The 12732-nt window shown below is 42.5% G+C and overlaps 1 protein-coding gene across 2 annotated transcripts in view; it reads right to left on the bottom strand.

The window, feature by feature from the left end:
- The window catches only part of LOC139548260 (F-BAR and double SH3 domains protein 2-like), an 89437-nt gene that overhangs the window by 60300 nt on the left and 16405 nt on the right, over positions 1-12732 (bottom strand). For both annotated transcript variants that reach the window (XM_071357810.1, XM_071357811.1), the window contains exon 3: positions 7849-7894. In XM_071357810.1, the coding sequence (XP_071213911.1) occupies positions 7849-7894 (46 nt within the window). The remainder of the gene's footprint in view (positions 1-7848; positions 7895-12732) is intronic.

Genomic DNA, 12732 nt, shown 5'->3' with positions numbered 1-12732 from the left:
CCACAGAACTATTCTAGTACAGTCTGACCCTACCACAGAACTATTCTAGTCCAGTCTAACCCTACCACAGAACTATTCTAGTCCAGTCTGACCCTACCACAGAACTATTCCAGTCCAGTCTGACCCTACCACAGAACTATTCCAGTCCAGTCTAACCCTACCACAGAACTATTCCAGTCCAGTCTGACCCTACCACAGAACTATTCCAGTCCAGTCTGACCCTACCACAGAACTATTCCAGTCCAGTCTGACCCTACCACAGAACTATTCTAGTCCAGTCTGACCCTACCACAGAACTATTCTAGTCCAGTCTGAACTTACCACAGAACTATTCTAGTCCAGTCTGACCCTACCACAGAACTACTCCAGTCCAGTCTGATCCTACCACAGAACTATTCCAGTCCAGTCTAACCTTACCACAGAACTATTCTAGTACAGTCTGACCCTACCACAGAACTATTCTAGTCCAGTCTAACCCTACCACAGAACTATTCTAGTCCAGTCTGACCCTACCACAGAACTATTCTAGTCCAGTCTGACCCTACCACAGAACTATTCCAGTCCAGTCTGACCCTACCACAGAACTATTCCAGTCCAGTCCAGTCTGACCTTACCACATAACTATTCCAGTCCAGTCTGACCCTACCACAGAACTATTCTAGTCCAGTCTGACCCTACCACAGAACTATTCTAGTCCAGTCTGACCCTACCACAGAACTATTCCAGTCCAGTCTGACCCTACCACAGAACTATTCTAGTCCAGTCTGACCCTACCACAGAACTATTCTAGTCCAGTCTGACCCTACCACAGAACTATTCCAGTCCAGTCTGACCCTACCACAGAACTATTCCAGTCCAGTCCAGTCTAACCCTACCACAGAACTATTCCAGTCCAGTCTGACCCTACCACAGAACTATTCCAGTCCAGTCTGACCCTTTCACAGAACTATTCCAGTCCAGTCTGAACTTACCACAGAACTATTCTAGTCCAGTCTGACCCTACCACAGAACTACTCCAGTCTGACCCTACCACAGAACTATTCCAGTCCAGTCTGACCCTACCACAGAACTATTCTAGTCCAGTCCAGTCTAACCCTACCACAGAACTATTCTAGTCCAGTCTAACCCTACCACAGAACTATTCTAGTCCAGTCCAGTCTAACCCTACCACAGAACTATTCCAGTCCAGTCTGACCCTACCACAGAACTACTCCAGTCTGACCCTACCACAGAACTATTCCAGTCCAGTCTGACCCTACCACAGAACTATTCTAGTCCAGTCCAGTCTAACCCTACCACAGAACTATTCTAGTCCAGTCTAACCCTACCACAGAACTATTCTAGTCCAGTCCAGTCTAACCCTACCACAGAACTATTCCAGTCCAGTCTGACCCTACCACAGAACTATTCTAGTCCAGTCTGACCCTACCACAGAACTATTCCAGTCCAGTCTGACCCTACCACAGAACTACTCTAGTCCAGTCTGACCCTACCACAGAACTATTCCAGTCCAGTCTGACCCTACCACAGAACTATTCTAGTCCAGTCTGACCCTACCACAGAACTATTCCAGTCCAGTCTGACCCTACCACAGAACTATTCCAGTCCAGTCTGACCCTACCACAGAACTATTCTAGTCCAGTCTAACCCTACCACAGAACTATTCTAGTCCAGTCTGACCCTACCACAGGACTATTCTCGTCCAGTCTGACCCTACCACAGAACTACTCCAGTCCAGTCTGACCCTACCACAGAGCTATTCCAGTCCAGTCCAGTCTGACCCTAACACAGAACTATTCTAGTCCAGTCTGACCCTACCACAGAACTATTCTAGTCCAGTCTGACCCTACCACAGAACTATTCTAGTCCAGTCTGAACTTACCACAGAACTATTCTAGTCCAGTCTGACCCTACCACAGAACTACTCCAGTCCAGTCTGACCCTACCACAGAACTATTCTAGTCCAGTCTAACCCTACCACAGAACTATTCTAGTCCAGTCTGACCCTACCACAGAACTATTCCAGTCCAGTCTGACCCTACCACAGAACTATTCCAGTCCAGTCTGACCCTACCACAGAACTATTCTAGTCCAGTCTGACCCTACCACAGAACTATTCTAGTCCAGTCTGACCCTACCACAGAACTATTCCAGTCCAGTCTGACCCTACCACAGAACTATTCTAGTCCAGTCCAGTCTGACCCTACCACAGAACTATTCCAGGTCCGTGTGCTGGAGGAGTGGAATCAGGAGAAATGACACCGGAAGGCCTGTCATCTCCACCCACCCAGTATACCAAGCCATTGACACACACACAGCGTGGGAAGGCTTTGATTGACAGCTACTAATTAGAGGTCCTTCACTACAGGGGGAGGAGCATGTCTGATATAACTCAACCGAAAGGGAAACACTCCCCCCTCCCCTCTCACACAGCAGTGGTTGCTCTGGGCAACTCCACTCTGCTTACCCACTGGCCCTTTCCCAAAGACTCAGAGCCAATCAGGCATTTTGATAAAAGGTTGTCTGAGAATGACATCACAATACTGCATCAGCTCTCACACACACACACACACACACACACACACACACACACACACACACACACACACACACACACACACACACACACACACACACACACACACACACACACACACACACACACACACCTAGTTACTCTGGCAGCACACACCGTACCAATACAAGACAGACAGACAGACAGACAGACAGACAGACAGACAGACAGACAGACAGACAGACAGACAGACAGACACACAGACACACAGACGGACAGGACAGACAATTTACCAAAAAACAGAGCAAACTGGAATGCTATTTGGCCCTAAACAGAGAATACACAGTGGCAGAATACCTGACTACTGTGACGGACCCAAACTTAAAGGAAAGCTTTGACTATGTACAGACTCGGTGAGCATAGCCTTGCTATTGAGAGAGGGCGCCGTAGGCAGACATGGCTCTCAAGAGAAGACAGGCTAGGTGCACACTGCCCACAAAATGAGGTGGAAACTGAGCTGCACTTCCTAACCTCCTGCCAAATGTATGACCATATTAGAGACACATATTTCCCTCAGATTACACAGACCCACAAAGAATTCCAAAACAAATCCAATTTTGATAAACTCCCATATCTATTGGTTGAAATACCACAGTGTTCCATCACAGCAGCAAGATGTATGACCTGTTGCCACAAGAAAAGGTCAACCAGTGAAGAACAAACACCATTGTAAATACAACCCATATTTATTTATATTTCCTTTTGTAGAGAGTCCCCTCTTCCAGCTGGTCCTGGGGCTGAGTTCACAAACCTGTTTAATTTAACTAACATACGAAAACCTCAGGACCAGAACATCCAATCAATCAGCTTAAACCAAATTACCACACAGTCAGAACAAAATGACATGACCTATTGGGAAACACAAGTACAAAGTAAAATGCAGTGCTATCTGGCCGTAAATCGACAGTACACCGTGGCTAAAAAAAAATATTGTTACTGATTGTCCCATTGACAATCTTGATTATTATTATTTTAATATTGTAACTGTATCACTTAATCTCCAAAGTACACTTTTACTATATTTACATTGTTACGTCATGCCAATAAATTGAATAGAGAGAGAAAGAGAGAGAGAGACTAGCAGGCTCACAACAATCCTTTGGAGTAAATATCAAATCGCTCTATCCATCCATCCATTCATTAGGATATTCATTTATTGTCTTTAAAAGGGATATTCATTTATTGTCTTTAAAAGGGATATTCATTTATTGTCTTTAAAAGGGATATTCATTTATTGTCTTTAAAAGGGATATTCATTTATTGTCTTTAAAAGGGATATTCATTTATTGTCTTTAAAAGGGATATTCATTTATTGTCTTTAAAAGGGATATTCATTTATTGTCTTTAAAAGGGATATTCATTTATTGTCTTTAAAAGGGATATTCATTTATTGTCTTTAAAAGGGATATTCATTTATTGTCTTTAAAAGGGATATTCATTTATTGTCTTTAAAAGGGATATTCATTTATTGTCTTTAAAAGGGATATTCATTTATTGTCTTTAAAAGGGATATTCATTTATTGTCTTTAAAAGGGATATTCATTTATTGTCTTTAAAAGGGATATTCATTTATTGTCTTTAAAAGGGATATTCATTTATTGTCTTTAAAAGGGATATTCATTTATTGTCTTTAAAAGGGATATTCATTTATTGTCTTTAAAAGGGATATTCATTTATTGTCTTTAAAAGGGATATTCATTTATTGTCTTTAAAAGGGATATTCATTTATTGTCTTTAAAAGGGATATTCATTTATTGTCTTTAAAAGGGATATTCATTTATTGTCTTTAAAAGGGATATTCATTTATTGTCTTTAAAAGGGATATTCATTTATTGTCTTTAAAAGGGATATTCATTTATTGTCTTTAAAAGGGATATTCATTTATTGTCTTTAAAAGGGATATTCATTTATTGTCTTTAAAAGGGATATTCATTTATTGTCTTTAAAAGGGATATTCATTTATTGTCTTTAAAAGGGATATTCATTTATTGTCTTTAAAAGGGATATTCATTTATTGTCTTTAAAAGGGATATTCATTTATTGTCTTTAAAAGGGATATTCATTTATTGTCTTTAAAAGGGATATTCATTTATTGTCTTTAAAAGGGATATTCATTTATTGTCTTTAAAAGGGATATTCATTTATTGTCTTTAAAAGGGATATTCATTTATTGTCTTTAAAAGGGATATTCATTTATTGTCTTTAAAAGGGATATTCATTTATTGTCTTTAAAAGGGATATTCATTTATTGTCTTTAAAAGGGATATTCATTTATTGTCTTTAAAAGGGATATTCATTTATTGTCTTTAAAAGGGATATTCATTTATTGTCTTTAAAAGGGATATTCATTTATTGTCTTTAAAAGGGATATTCATTTATTGTCTTTAAAAGGGATATTCATTTATTGTCTTTAAAAGGGATATTCATTTATTGTCTTTAAAAGGGATATTCATTTATTGTCTTTAAAAGGGATATTCATTTATTGTCTTTAAAAGGGATATTCATTTATTGTCTTTAAAAGGGATATTCATTTATTGTCTTTAAAAGGGATATTCATTTATTGTCTTTAAAAGGGATATTCATTTATTGTCTTTAAAAGGGATATTCATTTATTGTCTTTAAAAGGGATATTCATTTATTGTCTTTAAAAGGGATATTCATTTATTGTCTTTAAAAGGGATATTCATTTATTGTCTTTAAAAGGGATATTCATTTATTGTCTTTAAAAGGGATATTCATTTATTGTCTTTAAAAGGGATATTCATTTATTGTCTTTAAAAGGGATATTCATTTATTGTCTTTAAAAGGGATATTCATTTATTGTCTTTAAAAGGGATATTCATTTATTGTCTTTAAAAGGGATATTCATTTATTGTCTTTAAAAGGGATATTCATTTATTGTCTTTAAAAGGGATATTCATTTATTGTCTTTAAAAGGGATATTCATTTATTGTCTTTAAAAGGGATATTCATTTATTGTCTTTAAAAGGGATATTCATTTATTGTCTTTAAAAGGGATATTCATTTATTGTCTTTAAAAGGGATATTCATTTATTGTCTTTAAAAGGGATATTCATTTATTGTCTTTAAAAGGGATATTCATTTATTGTCTTTAAAAGGGATATTCATTTATTGTCTTTAAAAGGGATATTCATTTATTGTCTTTAAAAGGGATATTCATTTATTGTCTTTAAAAGGGATATTCATTTATTGTCTTTAAAAGGGATATTCATTTATTGTCTTTAAAAGGGATATTCATTTATTGTCTTTAAAAGGGATATTCATTTATTGTCTTTAAAAGGGATATTCATTTATTGTCTTTAAAAGGGATATTCATTTATTGTCTTTAAAAGGGATATTCATTTATTGTCTTTAAAAGGGATATTCATTTATTGTCTTTAAAAGGGATATTCATTTATTGTCTTTAAAAGGGATATTCATTTATTGTCTTTAAAAGGGATATTCATTTATTGTCTTTAAAAGGGATATTCATTTATTGTCTTTAAAAGGGATATTCATTTATTGTCTTTAAAAGGGATATTCATTTATTGTCTTTAAAAGGGATATTCATTTATTGTCTTTAAAAGGGATATTCATTTATTGTCTTTAAAAGGGATATTCATTTATTGTCTTTAAAAGGGATATTCATTTATTGTCTTTAAAAGGGATATTCATTTATTGTTTAAAAGGGATATTCATTTATTGTCTTTAAAAGGGATATTCATTTATTGTCTTTAAAAGGGATATTAATTTATTGTCTTTAAAAGGGATATTAATTTATTGTCTTTAAAAGGGATGTTTGGGATTTTGGCAATGAAGCCCTTCATCTACTTCCCCAGAGTCAGATGAACTTGTGGATATCATTGTTATGTCTCTGTGTCCAGTAAGAAGGAAGTAAGAGGTAGTTTCATGAGCAAAAGCTAACTATTGTTAGCACAATGACTGGAAGTCTATGGGTATCTAAGCAATTGTGCTAATTGCCAAACAGAGAGGAAAGCCACGAGCCAGTAGCCTGACACACACATACACACACGCATACACATACACACAAACACACACACAACAAGACTTTTACAATCAAGAGAAAATCCATTAACCTAGGGGGGATTGTTGCAGGGGGGATTGTTGCTGGGCAACCCCGCTTGCAGGAGTGAGGGAAAGAAAGAGAAAAGACTGTTGATAATGTGGCTGAATAAAAGAGTGCAGCCAGAAGTCACAAGTAGACAGATTCTACACACACTCTCTCTTTCAATTCAAAGGGGCTCTTTCTCTCTCTCATACATACAAACAAGCCGGTATTGTATGTATCTGACTCGTTCTCCCTCCCAGGCTCTCTCATCTGTGTTCAGCGGGCTGAAGCCGGCGAGACCAGAAAACAATGTTTATTTGTGTGGACAGCTGCTCAGAGAGAGGAGAGAGAGTGCATGTGTAGTAGCGTCCTCAAGTGTGTGTGTGAAGGCCTAGCCCAATATGTACACACGTGTGTTGCAGTTGCTCAAGTGTGTGTGTGTAGTGAGTTTATGCTCAGCATCATGCCAAGTCTGATAGAAGATATTGATAGTTAAGGACCAGCCAGGCTAGAATCCCCTCCACTACTCCTAGGGACAGATATTGATAGTTAAGGACCAGCCAGGCTAGAATCCCCTCCACTACTCCTAGGGACAGATATTGATAGTTAAGGACCAGCCAGGCTAGAAGCCCCTCCACTACTCCTAGGGACAGATATTGATAGTTAAGGGCCGGCCTGGCTAGGAGCCCCTGCTCCAGGGACAGATAGAGAGCTAAGGGCCGGCCTGGCTAGGAGCCCCTGCTCCAGGGACAGATAGAGAGCTAAGGGCCGGCCTGGCTAGGAGCCCCTGCTCCAGGGACAGATAGAGAGCTAAGGGCCGGCCTGGCTAGGAGCCCCTGCTCTAGGGACAGATAGAGAGCTAAGGGCCGGCCTGGCTAGGAGCCCCTGCTCCAGGGACAGATAGAGAGCTAAGGGCCGGCCTGGCTAGGAGCCCCTGCTCTAGGGACAGATAGAGAGCTAAGGGCCGGCCTGGCTAGGAGCCCCTGCTCTAGGGACAGATAGAGAGCTAAGGGCCGGCCTGGCTAGGAGCCCCTGCTCCAGGGACAGATAGAGAGCTAAGGGCCGGCCTGGCTAGGAGCCCCTGCTCTAGGGACAGATAGAGAGCTAAGGGCCGGCCTGGCTAGGAGCCCCTGCTCCAGGGACATGGTTCTCTGGCTCTTGGCAGAGGAGAAAGATCCTCAGGTTGTACTACACAGGCTCTTACCTGGACATAGTCCCTCTCCAACTGGCCCTTCTTCAGACTGTATGCCCTAGAGAGAGAGAGAGAGAAAGATAGGAGAAAGAGAATAGAGCGAGATGAGAAGATAGAGAGGGGAGAGAGAATAGTACTTTAACTATTTGCACATTGTTACAAATGTATATAGACATCCAACATTTGTAATGTCTTTATTCTTTTGGAACTTCCGTAAGTGTAATGTTTACTGTTCATTTCTATTGTTTATTTATTTCACTTTTGTTTATTATCTACTTCACTTGCTTTGGCAATGTTAACATATGTTTACCATGCCAATAAAGTCCTTAAATTGAATAGAGAGGGAGAGAGAGAATAGAGAGAGAGATAATAGAGAGAGAATAGAGGGAGTGAGAGAGAGAATAGAAAGGGAGAGAGCGCGAGAGAAACAGAATATATAAAGAGAGGAGAAAAGAGAGAGATGTTACAGTTGATAGACAAAAGGAGATCAATCATTGTGCTGCAGATGAAGTAGTGTGACAGTAGTCACCTAGACTAGAACACACCTCCTAGTGAGACACCGCCAGACTAGAACACACCTCCTAGTGAGACACCGCCAGACTAGAACACACCTCCTAGTGAGACACCGCCAGACTAGAACACACCTCCTAGTGAGACACCGCCAGACTAGAACACACCTCCTAGTGAAACACCGCCAGACTAGAACACACCTCCTAGTGAGACACCGCCAGACTAGAACACACCTCCTAGTGAGACACCGCCAGACTAGAACACACCTCCCAGTGAGACACCGCCAGACTAGAACACACCTCCTAGTGAGACACCGCCAGACTAGAACACACCTCCTAGTGAGACACCGCCAGACTAGAACACACCTCCCAGTGAGACACCGCCAGACTAGAACACACCTCCCAGTGAGACACCGCCAGACTAGAACACACCTCCCAGTGAGACACCGCCAGACTAGAACACACCTCCCAGTGAGACACCGCCAGACTAGAACACACCTCCCAGTGAGACACCGCCAGACTAGAACACACCTCCCAGTGAGACACCGCCAGACTAGAACACACCTCCCAGTGAGACACCGCCAGACTAGAACACACCTCCCAGTGAGACACCGCCAGACTAGAACACACCTCCCAGTGAGACACCGCCAGACTAGAACACACCTCCTAGTGAGACACCGCCAGACTAGAACACACCTCCCAGTGAAACACCGCCAGACTAGAACACAACTCCTAGTGAGACACCGCCAGACTAGAACACACCTCCCAGTGAGACACCGCCAGACTAGAACACACCTCCCAGTGAGACACCGCCAGACTAGAACACACCTCCCAGTGAGACACCGCCAGACTAGAACACACCTCCCAGTGAGACACCGCCAGACTAGAACACACCTCCCAGTGAGACACCGCCAGACTAGAACACACCTCCTAGTGAGACACCGCCAGACTAGAACACACCTCCCAGTGAAACACCGCCAGACTAGAACACACCTCCTAGTGAGACACCGCCAGACTAGAACACACCTCCCAGTGAGACACCGCCAGACTAGAACACACCTCCTAGTGAGACACCGCCAGACTAGAACCCACCTCCTAGTGAGACACCGCCAGACTAGAACACACCTCCTAGTGAGACACCACCAGACTAGAACACACCTCCTAGTGAGACACCGCCAGACTAGAACACACCTCCTAGTGAGACACCGCCAGACTAGAACACACCTCCCAGTGAGACACCGCCAGACTAGAACACACCTCCTAGTGAGACACCGCCAGACTAGAACACACCTCCTAGTGAGACACCGCCAGACTAGAACACACCTCCTAGTGAGACACCGCCAGACTAGAACACACCTCCCAGTGAGACACCGCCAGACTAGAACACACCTCCTAGTGAGTGTGCGTGCCGTGTGTGTTCTCTTTTAAGCCATGTGGACATCAATGCTGTCATGTGCATTCTACTATCATTTAATGTTCTGGAGGGGATTTCTGTTTGTTTGGTCCATTGCCAAGAGAAGGAGAGAGGGAAGGAAGGAAGATAAAAAGGGAGGATGGAGAGCAGAGTGAAAGAGAGAGTGAACTCAGCGACCGCACGGTTATGCAAGGCAGGAATTTCTGTCCCTCTCGTCCCTCACATCCCCTACCTCCCTCCCTTACCCCCTTTCTACCGAATAGTTTGCAAAGCTGTCAAGGCAAAGGGTGGCTACTCTGAAGAATCTCAAATATATTTTGATTTGTTTAACACTTTATTGGTTACTACATGACTCCATATGTGCTATTTCATAGTTTTGATGTCTTCACTATTATTCTACTGTCACGCCCTGACCATTGAGAGCTGTTTATTCTCTATGTTGGTTGGGGCGTGATGGTGACTAGGGTGGGTCATCTAGGTGATTAATGGTTTATGTTGGCCTGGTATGCTTCCCAATCAGAAACAGCTGTTTATCGTTGTCTCTGATTGGGATCATATTTAGGTAGCCATTTTTCCCCATTGTGTTTGTGGGATCTTGTCTACAGATAGTTGCCTTTGTGCACACCAGTAGCTTCACGTTTTGTTTGGTGAGTTTCATTTAATTAAAAGATGTGGAACTCTACGCCCGCTGCGCCTTGGTCCGATCCTTTCGACGAACGTGACATCTACAATGTAGAAAATAGTAAAAATAAAGAAAACCCCTTGAATGAGTAGGTCTGTCCAAATTTGACTGGTACTGTATGTATCTTTTTTTACTGTAATGAAAATCAGGCTGTTGATTGTGGCCTGTAGAGTGTTGTCCCACTCTTCAATGGCTGTACGAAGTTGCTGGATATTGGTGGAAACTGGAACACGCGGTCATACACGTCAATCCAGAGCATCCCAAACATGCTCAATGGGGGACATATCTAGCGAGTATGTAGGCAATGAAAGAACTGGGACATTTTCAGCTTCCAGGAATTGGGTCCAGATCCTTGCGACATGGGTCCGTGCGTTATCATGCTGAAACATGAGGTGATGGCGGCGGATGAATGGCATGACAATGGGCCTGTTACACACGTCTCTATGAAGAGGGAACGCAACACCCTGCTACAACTCAACTCTCCGTGGAGTGAAAGAGGTATGGGACTGTATGTGCGAGTAAGGATGACAAAAGGCAGAGAATTGTACCATTTACAAGGAATTTATTCCGTCACACGGTAAATTTGGGGAAAAGGGGCTGGACGTAACCAAAGCAAAGAAAGTAAATATTAAAGCCCCCTCTCCTATCTAACCTGCCTACCCACTACTTACCTAACTTAACACCACCTGGTGCCCTAACCAAAATACAGGGGGTGGTCCGCCCAGGTCTTACCTAGTGTGCCTAGACAGTGAATATACTACGGGTATATGTATGCCCGCGGGCCTCTTGCCTAAGCACTCCCTAGGTGCCTTCCCCTTCCCCCATGGTAACAAACGAAATAGAATTTTACAAACAATTTAACAATCAAAAACACAGTCCTTTTGTCATAGACATACCTTAGTAGGAACAGCTACAAAAATACTGGCAACAAATTATACCTCTGTGCAACAACGAAAACACAGGACATACTAATCATCTCCCTCTGAGAACAACCAACACAGTAAATAACCCACAGCCATCAGCCTCCTCTCTCAGCTATCATCTCTCTCCTGAGCAACAGAACACTGGTTTTTATAGCTGGAGTAGGAGTCTAATGGGATACAGCTGTATCCTGACGAGGGGGCGGGGTCAGCTCCAATTAGCCATGGAGTCGACCAATCAGCTGCTTGAGGGGATTTCAGGAAGCCATTTCCTGAAATATACACAAACTACAACACAGAAACTAGGGAACGTAACAGGGCCTCAGGGTCTCTTCACGGTATCTCTGTGCATTCAAATTGCCATCAATAAAATGCAATTGTGTTCGTAGCTTATGCCTGCCCATACCATAACCCCACTCTGTTCACAATGCTGACATCAGCAAACCACTCGCCCACACGACGCAATACACCTGGTCTGCGGTTGTGAGGCCAGTTGGACGTACTGCAGAATTCTCTAAAATGACATTGGAGGCGGCTTATGGTAGAGAAATTTAAATTAAATTATCTGGCAACAGCACTGGAGGACATTCCTGCAGTCTACAAGCCAATTGCACGCTCCCTCAACTTGAGACAGTGGCATTGTGCTGTGTGACAAACCTGCACATTTTAGAGTGGCCAATTATTGTCCCCAGCACAAGGTGCACTTGTACAATGATCATGCTGTTTAATTAGCATCTTGATATACCACACCTGTCAGGTGGTGTGATGAAACCACAATTGAAATCTTTGGCTGGAATGCCAAGCGTCACGTCTGGAGGAAATCTGGTACCATCCCTACGGTGAAGCATAGTGGTGGCAGCATCATTCTGTGGGGATGTTTTTCAGCGGCAGGGACTGGGAGACTAGTCAGGATCGAGGGAAAGATGAACGGAGCAAAGTACAGAGAGATCCTTAATGAAAACCTGCTCCAGAGAGCTCAGGACCTCCGACTGGGGCAAAGGTTCACCTTCCAACAGGACAACAACCCTAAGCACACAGCCAAGACAATGCAGGAGTGGCTTCGGGACAAGCCTCTGAATGTGCTTGAATGGCCCAGCCAGAGCCCGGACTTGAAACCGATCAAACATCTCTGGAGAGACCTGAAAATAGCTGTGCAGTAACGCTCCACATCCAACCTGACAGAACTTGAGAGGATCTGCAGAGAAGAATGGAAGAAACTCCCCAAATACAGGTGTGTCCCCCAAATACAAGCTTGTAGCATCATACCCAAGAAGACTCGATGCTGTAATCGCTGCCAAAAGGTGCTTCAACAAAGTACTGAGTAAAGGGTCTGAATACTTATGTAAATGTTTAATTTCAGTTTATTTTGAA

This window comes from Salvelinus alpinus, chromosome 21 (assembly GCF_045679555.1).
Source record: "Salvelinus alpinus chromosome 21, SLU_Salpinus.1, whole genome shotgun sequence".
NCBI classification, from domain to species: domain Eukaryota; kingdom Metazoa; phylum Chordata; class Actinopteri; order Salmoniformes; family Salmonidae; genus Salvelinus; species Salvelinus alpinus.
This window is presented reverse-complemented; position numbering and strand designations above follow the sequence as displayed.